The sequence below is a fragment of the Ammodytes marinus genome, assembly GCF_949987685.1.
Source record: "Ammodytes marinus genome assembly, chromosome: 4".
Lineage (NCBI taxonomy): Eukaryota > Metazoa > Chordata > Actinopteri > Uranoscopiformes > Ammodytidae > Ammodytes > Ammodytes marinus.
In genome coordinates this window covers 10,472,961-10,490,694 of record NC_137233.1, presented here as the reverse complement: position 1 = coordinate 10,490,694, position 17,734 = coordinate 10,472,961, and the positions used below count along the sequence as shown (strand labels likewise).

Below are 17,734 nucleotides of genomic sequence, written 5' to 3'. Positions count from 1 at the left end.
GTTGTGGTAAACCAGTGAGTCAAAATAGTTCAGAGAGTCTGTCACTGATAATTTAGCTGTTTCTATATTTCCTTAATGTCCATTTCCCCTATTCTGACATTACCACCTTGACCGTTATGAGTTAGTATGGAAGCACTGATTTATTTATGCAGTGAGGAAACGCTCCAATTAACCTCAACCTGAGCAAACGTGTAACCAGCAACAATGAATGTAAAACATGCATCTGTAAAGTAACAATAAACTATAGCTTAAAATAAATTAAGTCGAGGCCAAACGGGGACTACAGCACATAGGCAAAGTAAAATAGCCTTCTAATAAGTAAAACATCAGAACCGCATTGTAAAGCAGTGAAGTATATGCATTTAGAGAACTGTCCACTGTCAAGATAAACAAAACGTTGTATTGACGATATTAGGCCTAATAAGCCTGTCATAGCTTACTTGATTACATTAATGTTTTCGTGTGAGTGGGCTTGTGTGCTCTGATATGAATTGAATGGGTTTTTCTCACTTTGTGCGATCCACGCCCATCCCTCCTGTTGCTGCTGAGTCCTCTTGTACTATACAGATGATGTCATCTTTGACCGGGGAGGGGAGGAGAACCTGGGTGACTCGAGCGCCCGCAGCAGCTCCAGCAGGTTAGTCAAAATTAAGCCTAACATCACCGGAAATAGAGGTATTAGCCTTCAAGATAACAGTGGGAACTTTGGTGTAAGTTTGAGTGTACAAGGAAGAATAATTCATATGATTTAATATTATCAACAATGAATTATAGTGGATTGTGTTATAGCAGGTGTTTTTCTTCTGTGATGGAAAACACTTTCAATGATTATAGTGTGTCGTATATAGGCTATAGGCTACTGCTTGTTTGAATGTTATGTGATTTCATTTCAGATTTATTTGCTTTTGTGACTAGCACAGTTCCAAGATTGTATTAGAAGTTAAGAGAAGATAAAGGATAAGCTGAAAATGACTGAATATCATGGTTTAGCCTACTTTGGGAATGGGCAACACATATTTGGCTATTGACCCCTGTTAATTTCAAAATCAGATAAAGTCAAGGGCGTACTGCACGCTGTGCCCAACTGCTATCTTGCCCCAGGTTCTTAGTGATTAGATAAAACACAACTTTAATTAGTAACCTCATAATCAAGAAGCCCAATAATGGAGGACCCAGTCTAAGGTGTACTTTTATGGTACAAATTTGCACAGCATTATGAAATAGAAATGGACATACAGCTGTTAAAGCAGTTTCTTTTTTAAACTGTAAATATATATAACTTATATTTGTAGATATCCTATGTGGATAAAGCAAAAAAGACATGATAAGCCCATGTTGCTTCACATATTTTAAATAGGCCTAGGATGGATTTTTTTTACCTTTTATTTTTTTCATTTTTTATAAATAATAACCAAAAATGAAGAAAACATAATTGGAACATGTCTGTATACCCTGAATCTTGTGCTGTTTCCCCCCAAAGCCCAAACACGATGGATTTTAACTTTAACGAACCCCTTTCTTTTATTTTGAAGGTCCTCGGCGGAAGCAGCTGCCTGTTGGCCTGGCCTAGCTTGTCGCTGGTCGCTGGTGTCGGTGGGAGGATCCTGCTCCGCCTGCCCCGCTTCTCCGCACCCTCTCGGTTAAATTAGCGAATACTGCAGAAAGAAGTGAGTGTGTGTCACGGTCAAGAGGAAAGAGCAGCGGGGATTAATATTTATAAAAACATCTCATCTTGCTTCTGACAGGTAAATATGAGACGGAGGCTGCAGTCTGACTAAATGTTCCGTTTTTGACACAAGTCGAGGGGCTAATTATGGCTCACTTACTTGGGTGAGGTAAGGTGGTGGCTTGTCTTCACTCAAACATTTAGCCTTTTTACCCCTCCTTGTTTTAATCCCTTACGGTGAGCAGAGGGGGGTATAAGGAGAAGTAGGCTATATGCAGTGTGAGTTGATAGACGGCAGGGCGTGTTTCTGTGCAACTGTTGATGGCTTCATTGTTTGTAGTTTGAAAGTCGGATCCTCTTGGTAGGCAATGTATGTTAAGTAGGCTACAGTCTGTCCAAGTGCTGCGACCTTAATCAGCAACTCCGCTTGGCAAATCTCCTAATGAACCATTCTCTATTTCTGGGAACCCTTAATTTCCGGTTGGAAAAAGCCATGTGTTTTCCAATTCCATCTTCTCAAAAATCATAGGCCTACTGAATATTTTGTCTGTTCTACATGATGTTAAAATGTAAATATTTTGAGTTTTGGACTAGTAATCATCACTAATCAGACTATATAGAATACATTTGAAGATCTCATAATGAGCTTTGGAAAAGCGTCATGGCAATTTTTCACCGTGTCCTTAAACAATATTTTAGAATAAATGATTACTTAGGCAAACTTATAAATATAAAAGGAGTTTCAGCCCTGCAAACTAAAATACTATTCTAATAAGCTCAACATTTTGATTTTCCTACATTTTATCAGCATGTTCAGCTATTGCCCAGTGTTGCTGCAATAGGCCTACCTACTACGATTGATACCATAATTGATTGTTTTTAACTTTTAGTACTAAATGTCAGGAGCACAAGGTAACGTCTCCAAATAGCTTGGTTTTACTGAATTTTTTTTTAAATAATTCCTTGTCAACATGATTAATTTTCTATCCATCGATTGATCAATCATTTAGGCATCTGGATAATCCTTTCATCACTGGAATAGAGCAGATTAGAGAGTAATAAATTAGTTTAACAGAAAATCTGCTTGATGTGATTGTTTCATTTTTTAGAGGGACAAAAAAAAAGCCAAAAAACGACTTATTCCAGCTCCTCCAATCTGTTAATTTTTAGATTATGTTATGGATGGCCGATCACACAAAACAAGCTGTTTTAACAATGTCGCCTTCTCCTACTGCTTTCTGACATTTTACACCGAATGATTAATGGATTCATAAGGGGAAACATTTGCAGATTGATTGATAATGACGATAAGCATTAGTGGGAAGCCATAGAATAGATGGACCTTCCCCTGGACCAACATACGTGTCCGGGCCTTTGTATACAGTATGGTGAAGGCTCAGAGTCCTGTGTGAGTCATAAAGTGTCTATCCTGCCCTCACCGTGTGCTTTATCCTCTGTCTCTGAGTTTGGTCATCACGCTCCAGTCTGCCAGCAGCTGACTCTATTCTCTTGTCTTGCCCTACTTCCTCTTAATAGGCTTTGAGAGCGGGAGTATCTGTCAATGTTTTCCTCCTGCATGTATTTATAAATTCATGGCTTGAAGGTGTCCAGGCTACATTCATTTTTTTTTTAAAACAGCCAGCCCGCTAGCTGATTAGACAAGCTTCAATTGTGAGGCTCTACTTAGTGTGCTGTGTTGAAGATACCACAACTACAGTGATTTTTTTTAAAGGAATAGTTTAAAATTTTGGGGAATAGGATAATTTTTTTCTGTCTTGTAGAGATAAGATAGCACTCTCCACTCCCACTATTATGTCTTAAATATGAAGTTTAGATTAGCATTAAGACTGAGCAGATAGCAACAACTAGCAAGGCTCTATTGAATGGTGTCAAAATCCACTTCTGAAGCTGACGAATGAAAACATCTCGTTTGCTGCCAATGTGTACTAGTGGGCACTCTTCGTACCGCAACAAAAAGTCCCCCGTGGCCCAAGAAACATTCCCCCATAGACTACCACATTATCACCACTTGTTATAACTCTTTCTATTTTGAATTAGTCTCTTCTAACGCAGCTTTGATTGAAGGGAATCTCATAATGCATCCATTTTTTGTTTTTTTGCATGACAATTTTTTCAGGCCGGGAGCAGAGCAGTGACTTTCTGGAGTCTTATTGACATGAGGTTGCCAGCAAGCCAGCTGATCTATCTATTCACTAAGCTAACTGGCTTCTAACTGTAGCCTTACATTTATATTTTCGTATGTGAGAGTGGTGTCAGATGTTCGAAAATTATGATTTCTTGGTATTACTGTGTATGGTACGTCATTATCAAGACGCCCGGTTTTATTTCATGGGCTGGCCGACATTCGATCATTTTCATGGGTGTACCAGTAAAGCTGTGACTCAGTGAGTCCAAGGAGCTGCTTTGCTTGTAACGTACGCCCAAAGAATGTGAGAGGTTGACCTGGCTGCTTTGCTGTGTATATTCCCTACTGTTGTTACAGAGTTTAGCATTCAGGTTTTCATTTTGTTTTTCATAGCTCTCTCTACATCTGTGTCCATTTAAAAGGCTTTATTTGAAACTGCCTGAAGCTTAGTATCTTGTGTGAGGTTAGTTTTTGAGTAGTCTAGTCGCCCAATGTTGGTATCCTCCACCTGATCTTATCTGTCAGATAAGATGTTTTTCGGCCCGAGTTTAAGTGGTGGAGAGACAGACTGTGTGTCGCAGGCTGTCTGCTCTGTATCAGCTTGTGCCAGTTTATGAACTTTGCCCCATTTCTTAGGCAGGCAGACAGACTTGTAGAGTTGAGGCAAATTATTTTACGTGCCTCCACGTCCAAGTTTTTCTTTTTAAATAACAAAGAAAAGAAAACCAAAACATCCCGTTAACTCATGTCTCTTGTGAAAAAGTAATTGGAAAAACGTATTCCTTATTAGATATGGGTTTCCAATGACGCGGAAGGGCATTCCTGTAAACACCATGTCCCTGAAGTACATTAAAAGCATTTTATATCCGTAGTAAAATAAGTTTAGCATTGTTCCATAGAGACGTAGGCTATACTTGTAATCTCTGGGTCAATGTTTATCCGTCAAACTGAAAAATAATTTGAATACAGCCTCGGTTTAATTGCTGTGTTATGAGTTATGGAGCTGTTCCACCAAATGGTCTGCCTGAGCTCCTTGAATACTCCTTCTTATAGAAGCCATGAGGTGACATCAGCTCTCTAACTCTGGCTCAGTGTATCAGAGAAAGAGGTGCAGCCCTGGGAAGCCTGTTGGATGAGCAAAAACAATCACCAGGCCTCATTTCCTGGAACTTCGTCAACATCTCAGAAACAACAGGGCATTTTATTGGCTGGATGTTTGTCTATCGTTCAGCATTGTTGTTGATTTTAAATTAGTATGAGGATTGAAAGGGCAGCCCTACCTCCATTGGTCGGGGTCACGCTCGGCTCAGCTTGTTGCATAACTCCTGTTGGCCCCTAAGCCACGGGAAACCTCCTTGTAGAGAAAGACAGAGGTGCTGTGTTCATTAACTCTGGATATTGCGCAAATACTTGTAGGAAGCAATGGTGCTAAAGCTATTTCCTATGTGTTTTTAATTGCTTCTCGTGTTGTGTTTGGATCAAGTTTCACGTATCCTTTCCTTTGTCTGACAGCATCCTTCATTGCTCAGCGACACATGGGATTCACACGTGTGAATCCCATGTGTCGCCCTTCATTAGATTGCAAGTTATTGTTTTTTAAGTTATATGCATGGTTTAAACAAGCAAAACATATTGTGGTAATAGCTGTGAGTATGTGGATTTAGTCACCTTTGTACTGCGCCACTCTAGCTCCCCTCTTATTGTCTTTGTGCTAAGCTAACCAGCTGTTGGAGGTAGCTTCATATTTACGGCACACTGCAAGAGCAACATTTCGATGTATTAAGGATGGTTTGCAACATGTGGGTCAGGGTCCCACTTAGGAATAACAACTTGCATACAAGAAATCTTGAGAAGAATAAAGTAATAAGATAAATAGCCTAGTTGTGCGGTAAACCGTAGAAATGTTCACTATTCAAAGTGATCCAAATCTGTGGGTTTACGTGTACGTGATTGGCAACCACACTATTGCATTGTGACTTTTGACAATTTGAGCCAGGTTCAGTTTATCACCTACGACCCTGTGCTCATTTTTTAATTTTATTCATTGGAAGCCTTTTATTGAAGTCGGTTTTAAACTAGGCCATGAAAGAAAACCCTTATTTTCAAGGATCACAGGGTAGAGCTCATATCGTGGTATCAACTTCCATAGCTTGTGTTCTACCTGGTGCAGTAATAAGAGATACGGTGTAGGCTTTTATTAAAAACTAGTTTGTTAGGTTTATTATGCTCTAGTCTACAGTTTGTCTCTTTTGATGTTTGAACCTGAATAACAGTGTTCCTGTTTGACCTCACAATGATTGAAGGCATTATGAAACATGTTGTTGGTAGCATACCATACGTCTCTCTGCACCATTGGATAGATCTCGGTTGTGTTTAGTGTGGAGTGGCAGTGACAGGTTAAATGAAAACGCCTGCACCTTGAGCTGACTGATGGTTGTGTTGGGCCGACAGAATGATGTTGAGCCTTTTTCTGACTTTGTCAAAGCTTCCACGAGTGCACTTAATCTCGGTGACACCTCTGCTTTCAGTCAGTGGTGTGGAGGGTCGAAGGTCAGATGGCTGATAAGAGTTGCAGATAAATGGTGGCCATTCATTCACAAGTTGGGATTGAATCAGGGTGAGATCAGACTTTGATATGAATAGAGAGAATCAATCAACATTTATTTATATAACCTTTTACAGCAACCAGCCTGTTTCCAAAGTGCTTTATCATGGAAACAATTAAAACGTAACATACAGTAACATCAAAAGAGCTAACATAAAGGAGGAAGAAAGGAAAATGTCAAGGTACTACTATATATTAAAAGCCTTTCGAAATACATGTGTTTTGAGCTGCATCTGGGATAGTGCGAATGCCAAGGGGTAACATGTTCCAGAGTCAAGGGCCAGCTACTGAACTGCATGAGGTAGGATGGGTAGTAGTTCTTCTTTGCTGGCTAAACCTTGATAAAATGGCCTGATCTGGATGAAGACACTAGTTAAATCAAGTTACCTTGAACAACAACCTAAACTCTCTTCTCTATTGTTGCTGTCATTAGCATCCATTAGCACCTTAATTGAGGTCATCAGTCAGGTAGCCCTGAGTATTGGCCACAGTTTTGACTATATGGGAAATTTTCACACATCTTTACCTCAAATGTGTAAAGATGTCCCTTCCATCGGCTCCCAATATCTCTACAACCACGGAAAAGCTTTTAATGGTGCAATGCAAAGATAGCGAATGTGTACATGTGCATGCGTGATGTGTGAATTAGCATGCGTGTGTGTGTTGCGTCGCCTCTGGCAGCCCTCTGTGTCCCTAGTCTGCTGAGGCCTGTCCAAACATAACTGCAGCCAAAAGGCGCTCCCCAGGCCTCCCAGAACAGGAAGTGGATTGTTTTGTTTCACAGTGTGAGCCTCCGAGGCCTCAGTGCTGCCGTCTCCCATTTGTTTTGCCTTGAATCTGTCATCTATTCAAGGCCATCACTGGTCCGTTGGTGATCTCTGGAAATCAAAAGATATACTATGCGTTTTCTCTGGAATCACAATGCATTCCAGTATCAAAAAGAAAAGTGGAAACAGTCTCTGTTCTTATGCAATATTCTTTTTGTCTGAAGCATTTGCAACTGCAGCTACAGTGGGGTTTGGTTGTCAGTGTGTGTACAGTACAGTGTATTCAGGGAGTTTACTTACTTGTCTTTCAATACACATGTAGAAATAACAGGAGTAAGGACACCAGCATCTTTGGCATCTTTGTGCAGCTGTCTCTGAACAAACTGTTCCAGAAGGAGTCAACAAACCCTGACCAGAAATTCCATGAGAGGGAACCAACACTTTAATAAGACAGTCACCCAAAATTTCTAGTACGGCTACTGGTTATGCCAAGTACAATTATGCATGGAAACTTGGCAGGGTCTTCTCTTGTATCCCCTTTTTTAGTTTTTTACTAATTCTTGGGTTTCTTTGCTCTGTGTGTGGAACTCATCAAATGCAATATTTATAGATTAGTGTCCTCTTTTAAATATTTGCATCTTCTCGGAATATGTACTAATATTTATGAGCTATTTTTGGAGCTTATTCATAGGTCTATGTGCCTATTCCTTTTTATTGTGTGCGTTAGACTTTTATTATACATTATTTCAGTTGATTTATGAAATCCATACAAAGCCCTTCTATGTTTGCCACAGTGTAATCAATAAGTTGTAAGAGCTGCAAACATTTGATTAATCAATTGGGTGAAAAATGAATGATACATATTTTAATAATTGATTGGCCTTTTTCAGAAGAAAAAAACAAACCCAAATCTGTTGGTTTCGGTTTTTAAACATTAGCGTTTGCTGGTTTCCTCAGTCGTATACAACTTTGTTTTTTTCAGTTATTTGCCACCCAATTCAGTTTTTGAGCTGGGCTAACTGGCTTTAAGAAGATCGACATTAATGATATTAATCTTATTTAACAATTTTTTTTTATTTTCTTAGTAAATGTTCAGTCAGCTGTTAGTTTGATGATTTGTTAAGACTTTGTTGACAAGTGGAGCTGTCGGATGTCATTACTGAGATATACATTTCACACTAATCTCCTTGCAAAACAAACAACTCTTAACTAAACCAACAGTTGAACCCATAACTTCCGTCCGCATGACGTCTTCCGATGGTTCAATGCTACTTACTGGAAGATTTGGCGTTGCTATGCATTCAGGCAGAGATTAAAAGTGGGCTTTGGAGCAGCCTCGACTCCAAAAAGTTTTTGCCCGCAGCACTGAAAGATTAATTTCCCCTGATAAGTGGGTGCCCTCGCGAAGAGGATTGCTGTCAAGACCGTCTGGCAGAAAGTGGATGAGGTGAGGTGCCAAATGACTATATGCACAGCTGCTCCCAGGCAGCAGGGCTCCAGCTCATCCATCAGCACACAGCAGCAATGCTAAGTCTCCCCCGCATAGCCTGCACCAACTCAACCAGTCCGCTCTTATCCAGGATTATTGCGGAAAAACTTCTTAGGTTTTGAATGGGATAGTTTCTTCTGCAGTATGTTCACAGATCACCTCTCTACACCCTATGTAACCAATCGTTGCTTGGCGTTACACTGCCATATTTAGGCCTTGTCGATTCTGGAGAATGATCTGTCAAAATCAGTGAATATCTCCTAACGATCCACAACCTGTCTGTACTGGGTGCGCTGAAAATAAAATCTGGTGTTAATACACAGCCTAGGCTTTGTACGTACTGGTACAGTATGTAAACAAAGGGGGCCCACCATAGCAAGTAACTTGCCCGTGTACAGATCATGGGCTGTGTATTACTCCTGGATATTTTTTTTCAGAGCGCACACAGTACGGACTGGTAGCGGATCTTCATGAGATATTCACAGATTTTTTATTTATTTATTTTTTGACAAAGTGATTCTGAAAACAAACAAGCATTCTCCAGAATGCAGAGTGGTTTTGAATTGATGATACTGTCTACTATCTGGGTTTTCCTGACGAGAACACAAGAGACATCTGGAGAGATCAAAAGCATGGTGGTGTTTTGTCTGCTCTACGACAAAAGCAAGTACTTGACCAGCTGCTTTGATTTCGCTGTCACTTCTTTTTTCCACACACGTTGCCGAGGGAAACAAACAGGGCTGTGCAGGAGCCGATAGCACATTCCTTCATGTCCCGGCTTGTCTCAACACAAGCCCCCACACCTCTTTCTTATTATCTTTCCTGTCACTGCACTGTCTTCATCCTTCTGGTGAAGCTTTGTAGTTTAGATGCGGCATTGGGGATTCTAGGTCTGCGACTGCGGTTGTCTGACAACGTGCAGATCAAGGAGCACTCCCTTAGGATATGGTGCAGTAGGCTGTCAATGTGGCTGCTTTAGAGCCACACAGCATGAGCCGAAAACTATTTTTGTACAATATTGTGTTCTTGATTCATCTTCTGTTCAAGCGATCTCTACAAGGAATTTGAATATCTATAGTGTTATAAACAGAGTGCTACTTTGTCGTTTGGCTCATCTTTAAAGCATGACAAGTGAAATCTCGTCAATGCCAAAACAGGTGAATTTTGCGTTTTGTGGTGCTGCTGATTACTTTGGCACTCAAAGAAACATCTCCTCTTGTTTCCCAACAGAGATGGCAGCCATCCGGAAGAAGCTGGTGATAGTCGGTGACGGAGCCTGCGGGAAAACATGTCTCCTCATTGTTTTCAGTAAAGACCAGTTTCCCGAAGTCTACGTCCCGACAGTGTTTGAGAACTACATCGCTGATATCGAGGTTGACGGAAAGCAGGTTTGTACATTTGACACTAAACCCAAAGCTTGACAGACATGCTGTGCCTACTTACTGGTGCTTAGCCGTGATTGGAGAATCACTGCATCAGAATTCTAGCCTGGAAATCCAGACCCTGATATCTTGAACGATAGAGGGTCTGGCCACGATCAATAGTAATTTCCAACTCAAGGGGCGGCTCGTACTCGTGCATTTCAAATGCCACTGCACGCAGTTGGATAGCACTACAACCAATCGGAGCGATGCACAAGGTGCGATGTACAGCTGTTCGCTGAACGAACTAAACTGTTAAATTAAACGTTTGCCGTTGTCGGTCGGCAAAACAGAACATTCCACTTACTTGCTAATGAAAGATTTGAGTGCCGTCTTCCAAATCGTTAAGGGTCGAGGCCAAAGCAGTCTCAAACTCACACAACATACCTGCAGCCATCTTTGATGTTTACTATCACGGCTTCGACGTCGCATGCACGTCACTGTCGTCATCCGGTTACGTCCTCCCCAGAGTACCATATAAAGGGCTCTGGCGCGCCCATATTAGATAGAACCAATTGAAACCATAGCCAGATTTCTGGTTTTCTTGATAAAGCTTCAACGGAGCGTGTCCAGACCAACACGCGCAGCAAATTTAATTTGCCAGCGCCTAGTGGCAGGTCTGGGAATGCCAGGCTATCAGAATTCGGCCCCTAAAATATAATGAATGATGGTAACCAAAGTCACCATACACTTACTGTTATCAAAACAACTACTTGAAAGTCCCACTACCAAACGCGTGTGACATCTTGATGCCGAATAACAGGGATTTTGTTAGCGAGTGTTGAGTCTGAGTCGCAGATGTCTTATTATGTCGAGGGGCTTTGTTCTCTGGAGCTGATCGCCACTGCAGGATCACCGCTTGGCAAAACAGGAAATGACTCCACTTCCCAGCTTCCTGTTCAGACATGGAACAGGGATGTCTCCTGGCAACCCCCATCCTCTCATCATGACCCTCCTCATACTCCAGAACTGTCTCTCATTTCCTGGCCTGGTCTTACTTAGATCGTGGGGGGAGGGCAAAGAATGGGGTTCTGGACAGGAAATATGAAGTTAGGGATCCATGATAGACATCTGGCTAGAGGCAAATTATTTTGGTTTCGACCCTTTTAGTTACACCCCCCCCACCCTTCAACTTTCCAGAGGCTCTTCTCCTGTAAGAATGAGCCCATTATACAACCAGCTGGGTTTCATTCCCAGCTCCTTAATCTGAGTCCCGCACCCCCAAGAGGCTAAAAAAAAATGTTTTCTCTCACCTTCTGTGCATTGGGCAGACTCTAAAAATAGCTGTGTTTTTTTTCTTTTCTTATTCCTCCCCAAAGTCTTCCATCTTGCAGGTCCAGTGGGAACATAACTGCCCCAGTAGCTCATGAAATCAAAAACGGTGTGCAGCCACCTCCCACCCTCTGCCTCTGCAAACCTCTATTTTGGGACTGTTGACTGATGCTCTCTCTCTCTCTCTCTCTGTGTGGGCAAACTAGAATCTAACATCATTCATTAAAGTTTGTTTGCAAAAGTTTTTTTTATTCCCCCTGAAACGGCAAGTCAGCTAAAGATTGGAGTGAGGAGTTGTTAATGCCCGCACAGGGACAGAACAGAAGGTATCTGGATTGATGCTTACTAATCTCCCGTTCTGCCTAATTGAATTAATCAGTGGTGTGATGGGATGAGGCCAGTCCCTGGGTTAATTTCCACAACCCTGACAACATCACAGACCCAAAAAGCTGATTAGGGTCAAAGCTGCAGTGGTGTTGGAAAGCAACTCTCCCAACACTGAATTCCCCTCAAACAAGAGAAGTGTCCGGGTAAAACATATTAATCCTAAAGTATGTGTGTCAGCAGGTGATACAGGTCCCGAGGTAATCTTAATATTAGTGACTTGCTGGTATTTAAAGTATTGACTTTTGGGAAAAGCAGACTTAAACGCGTGGCATGCGGCAAAGTTCATATGTTATACTCCACCATATAGTCACAGCTCTTAGTGGATGAGAAAATGAAACTTGGGGTAAAAAATAAATAAAGACCGTTTAAATATATTTTTTTCACCCGGAACAGTGAGCAACATTCATTAGCCAGCTAATTTTCACGATCAAAACGTTCAACAAAAACGATGGAAATAGAGAAATTATGAGAGGAGTAACAGAATCCTTTTGTTTCCCAAACCAAGATACAACAACTTTCATTGTACAGCTAATGACTTTGTTTGTCCTGCTTTCCCAGGTGGAGTTGGCGCTGTGGGATACCGCAGGCCAAGAGGACTACGACAGGTTGAGGCCTCTCTCCTACCCCGACACAGATGTCATCCTCATGTGTTTCTCCATCGACAGCCCTGACAGTTTAGGTAAGGAACTTGCTGTTGTAAGAAGCCTATTTTTAAAAAGGGTTTTGTTTGTATGACCAACATTTAAACTGGTCATTTAGATTAACTTGACTGTGACTGCAGCAGCGAGGTAGAATATGATACATTTAAAAGAAACATAACTTCTAGTTTATATAAGTGATATTTTATCATCGGTGTATCTGCACAGAATCAAAGGCAGTCCACATCAGCTCGGCAAGTGGTTTGTTAAATGCCTTAATGGACTTAATGAGAAGTAGGATTAGTGCAGCTAAAAACATCTTTGCCTGGAGCAGTGTGCCGAGCAATCCATCATTAGAAGTGTTCTGCACAGTGACTCTGCACTGCCTGTCCCCGTTTTATAGTCCCTCCACTTTCACTCACTCACTCACTCGCTCGCTCGCTCACTCTCTCTCTCTCTCGCTTGCTCGCTCAAGTGTTTCAACTCACTACTTGTCTCTCCCGGGACAGAAAATATCCCTGAGAAGTGGACGCCTGAGGTCAAGCACTTCTGTCCCAATGTTCCCATCATCCTGGTGGGCAACAAGAAGGACCTGAGGAACGACGAGCACACACGGAGAGAGCTGGCCAAGATGAAGCAGGTATAAGGGGATTAAGTCATTGGACACAAGTAGGGCAGCTCTTCATTCCTTTAGGATATGTGCAGGATTAAACATTTCCATGAGGCTCTACCTAAATTGTTCATGAAAAATATTGCTTCATGCTGACACCAATAAAAGCACAAGGAGATGCGTTGATATCATGTTGCTTCAGGTAAAGATATTGTTGTCACAGTCTTTCGGAAATGTTCTCCATCTGACAGTTGAGTCCCTCTGGGCAGAGTCTGCATTTCAACTTTCGGTTCAGTCTCTAGCTGGCTTTGGTTCTGGCTTTTTAGTTTAGAGTTTATTATTATTATTGTGTAATTCATCCTCATGTTAAGCACATTTAACTGCCAGACTGCAAAATGCAGCATCGCACGATATCTTTCCCCCACATGGGGACAGAGAAAACATGTCATTTTTAATTGAACAGAAACCAAGTATCACAGTACAGAGATCCAGGAAGGGTAGTTTGAGTAAAAATGTCATAAGTTTGAAGGTTAAACAACACTCCAAAACACTGCACCGCTGTTTATGATACTATGAGACACGGTAATATAACTGGAAAATTATCATGGAGAAAATTATTTTTATGATCTCTACAATCGCTGGGTAGCAATACCCTGGTCACATTTGAAACTAATCTACCAGGAATTTTCTACTCACCGCCTAAATCACAAATGTGCCATCTCTTCAATGTATGAAAACTATCTATCCTCAAACAATAGCAAACAAACTTATTTTCTTTCTTTTTTGACGATTTCCAAAATATTATAGAAAAAAAAATAGATGAATACAGTGCTAACTTGACAAATATTGATCCCAGAAGTTAATCATTGACAGCCCTCTGAGTCATACAATGATGACAGCAACATGTGGGTTGACTGTCACAGAATGGCTCATCACGCCACTGTTGGCCTCCTCTGTCTGTCTCCAGGTCCAGCTCATAATAGCTCCATGTTGACAAAGCTCTCCAGCTCTTTCAGACGCCACCGTCAGCTTTTCCTTTCTGTAGAAATCAGGAACCGTTTGACAAAGAGTAACACTAAAGTCATCAGTTTAAGTGATTTGGATTTGACATGCTAGCAGACATTAGTGTGCTGGACATGGGTAAGCTATGATATGGCTCAGAGAGGGGTTGTGAAGTAGTGTACTTGAGGTTTGATGAGGGCTTTGTTTGATGAGGTCATAAAACACAGGTTATAAGGGACATATAAATTATTGAGTTTTGGAATAAACATGCCGACAGCTGCTGCTAACAATTATTTTCATTATTGATTCATTTGCCAAATATTTCCTTGATTTTCTTTTATATGATTTTCTTTTTAATTGAAAAGCTGCCCACAATTTCTCATAGCCACAGTGATGTTTTCTATTGGCCTCTTCTGGCTAAGACCCAAATATATTCAATCTACTTTAAAATATGACAAAGAAAAGCAGCAGCTCGTCCAGAGACTGTTTTGACATATTTGTTTTAAAAAGGAACTGAACCAAATAATAAATTACCGAAAACTTTTTCAGTTTTCTGTTGATTTTCTTATTAAAAAAAAGGGAGTCTCTTCTCAGCGTTGTTAATCCCCCTATCCAAGTGCTCAGCAAATTTAAGATGATTAATCTATAATATATTGATGAAATGTTCATTTTCACTTCATGTTCACATCACACTATAGAAGTAGTATTAGTAGTAATTGTGACAATTGTAACCAACTGACAAATCCTGTTTATCAAATTCCACTCATTTCTTTTTACCTTTAAGCTGTCGGTCACTTTTTATGTTACATTAACTTTTTACGGACATTTTATTGTTGTCATTCTAATCATTTTCATACAGTCCCTAACGCTCTTTTGCTCTAACCAACCAGGAGCCGGTGAAGACAGAAGAAGGCAGAGACATGGCCAGCAGGATCAGCGCTTCAGGCTACTTGGAATGCTCTGCCAAGAGCAAGGACGGCGTGCGGGAAGTCTTTGAGATGGCCACCAGGGCGGCACTGCAGGTCCGCAAGCGCAAGAAGAGGGGCGGCTGCAGTTTCTTGTGAGCGGGCCAGACCACACGAAAACCAACCAACAGGAGAGAAGCAAAACACAAGAAAAAGGACTGACCTTTTACCAAATGGCATCTTTGTACTGTATCTCGCATTCCACAATAAACAGTCCGGCAGATGAATCGAACGCAAAACACACCCAATACAAGAAATGGACTTTGTCTATATTACAACTGTGGTTAGAAATGGATGTTTAAAGTTCCTTTTTTTTTAATTTGCATTTATTCTTTGAATGTTTTCCTACTTGTTTTTCTTTACATTTGTAATGTAATGAGGCAGTGATAGATGCACATATTTGTATGCAATATTGTGCTTCCTGAGCTTGGGCGAGCAGCATCCTTCTTAGCTTGTATAAAGGCTTCACCAGTTAAGTTCTTGTCTAGTCGTCCATAAGAGCTAGTGCCTTTTTTCTTTTTAAAAGTTTTGACGCCGTCTACTTATGTCAGCTAGCTAGTATTTCAGTTGAGGGGCCCTCCATTGTACTGCATCTTACATTTACACAGTGCTGTCATCTTGAAACCTGAGCAAAGCCATAACTTAGGCTTTCAGGGCTGACGACAGCTCGTCAAGCACAACATAGTTGCTTTTGCCATGATTTGTTTGGAGTAAGCGTCACATTCTGTGTAACATCTAATTGTTCACCCCTCATACGTATGGCTAATTTGTGCAGTGGAACAGAAAGGGCAGACACAATCGAGACACAAGCCAATATGACTCAACTATGCACAATGGCTGTTTAGGACCAACAGGGAGATGACGCAGCTGAAACAGACATCACTTAAAGGCTGCGGCCTGGTGACACGTCCCGTTTGTTTATTGTGAGTGACTGAGTTCAGCTCTTGTTCTGCTACAACACAAGAGAGCCAGTCACGCTCGCAGCAGGAATCTATGTCATACTGACGGGTTAGCCCAGTGGTGGATATCATGTCTTGTTAGAGCTGTAATGCTTTTACATGTGGATGTTTCCAGTCAGATGACATTCTTTACATATTTGAGAGGAGCTGACTTGTGTGTGTGTGAAGAGATTGTTTTGTCCCCCCGGTGCCTTCTCTGTTCTGGTGTGCCTTTCTTGGTTCTCTCCTAGTCCAGACAGACCAGCTGCTCTATGCCAACCTGACACTGTCTGACTTGTTTTCACAAAGCTTGGTTCTTTGAATTGCTTCAAAACCAGGCACGACAACTTAACATGTGTCATTAGGTTCCTAAACGTTAAGACCTTGTTACATAAATGTGAAGATTCTATCAATAGATTCAGTTTGACTTGTATTAACTAAGCAGATAGGATCGTTCTACCAATGCACGTCATGTCGTTTAGCGTCAAGAGTGAATCATGGGAAAATACAAAACGTGTATCATTAGGCCTACATATTTCCTCAACGTCACTGGTAAAACATGTCTACAACTTTAAAGATTGTCTTTGATGTTGAAGTTTACTGCAAAAATGTTCTTGTTTTTAGGGTGCAACTGTCAAAAGATGGATTTTTTATTTTATTTTCTGTCTTAATCCAGATTTATTTTGCCCTCCATCTTCACTTCTTGGTATGAATCACACAATTTTATTTGTTATAAATATACACTGAACTTTACTCCATAGTAGCTTTAGGAGACATATCAGCAACAGTCCAACTGGTCCCAGTTATTGTTTCTCCTCTCATATACTCTTTTATTGTGAATTTCATCTGAAAATATAATAGCTTATGCAGCCTACAATGCTCAATTATGAACTGTACATGTCCCTTGGTTGCATGTAGCTGTCCGTCTAGAGGAGGGTGGATGTTGAAATATGTGTGGCGAAACCATCTCTCTTCGATGTTGCATGCGACCGTCTTTTAAAGGCAACGAACCTACCAGCTGGCAGGATCTGCGTGTATTATATTGTGATGCAACTTTATATCTTATATATCTACTGGCCAAGCACATACGCTTTAACTGAGTGATCCAGTGGAGAAGCTACAACTTCAACTGTAGGGGCATCTATTAATCTTACCTCAAATCTTTATAGGGTGTTGTGGAAGACAACAAGCACACTAACAAGGCAAGAGTAAAGAGGTTCACATCCTTAATACTTAAGTATTTTATCAATGGAAAACATAGGGCTTTGAGTGATGCGCTTCACAGCAGAGCTATGATAACATTCCCGCAGAGTAGCAGCAGAAGTGTTTTCTTTTATACATAATCTCTTAAAGAGCATGTACAATACCGCTGTCAATGTGTATGCAGATAATATTGCAATACGTTAAAAGTTGCCCTTATGTTGATACATGCATGAGAAAAAAAAACATGGGTCTTTACAGTTCTGAGCACACAAGCACTACGCTAAACTATACACACACACGTCTTTGGGAAAAGCTTCTGCTCAGTGTTGTAACTTTTCCTTTCTATCTCAAAGTATTTGAAATGATAAAGGATCCAGATTTATATTAAGGCTCATTGTAATAATGCTTTGTAAACAAAGTGTTGTAGTGAATGTTTGATCTTAAGTGAACATGAACATTGTTAATAAACTATTTTTGAGACGAGCGACTTGCCTTCGTCACATGTGTCAAAGTAAGTATAAAAGGTGATGATTATTCAAAGAGAGGGTTATGACATGACCGTGTGCTATATGGGTAAACGATTAAAGTGGTTATTTCTTCAGTCTTCAATTGTCAGAAAAGGAAT

At 40.8% G+C, this 17,734-nt stretch overlaps 1 protein-coding gene across 1 annotated transcript; it reads left to right on the top strand.

Annotated features, from left to right (window-relative positions):
• The first annotated feature begins 1,625 nt into the window (after positions 1 to 1,625).
• LOC307249617 (rho-related GTP-binding protein RhoA-D-like) lies at positions 1,626 to 17,582 on the top strand. Its single transcript, XM_080026418.1, has 5 exons — positions 1,626 to 1,745; positions 9,904 to 10,061; positions 12,312 to 12,432; positions 12,901 to 13,031; positions 14,894 to 17,582. The coding sequence occupies exons 2-5, from the start codon at positions 9,906 to 9,908 to the stop codon at positions 15,065 to 15,067; spliced, it is 582 nt and encodes a 193-aa protein (XP_079882544.1). The 5' UTR covers positions 1,626 to 1,745; positions 9,904 to 9,905; the 3' UTR covers positions 15,068 to 17,582.
• The last annotated feature ends 152 nt before the right edge of the window (positions 17,583 to 17,734 follow it).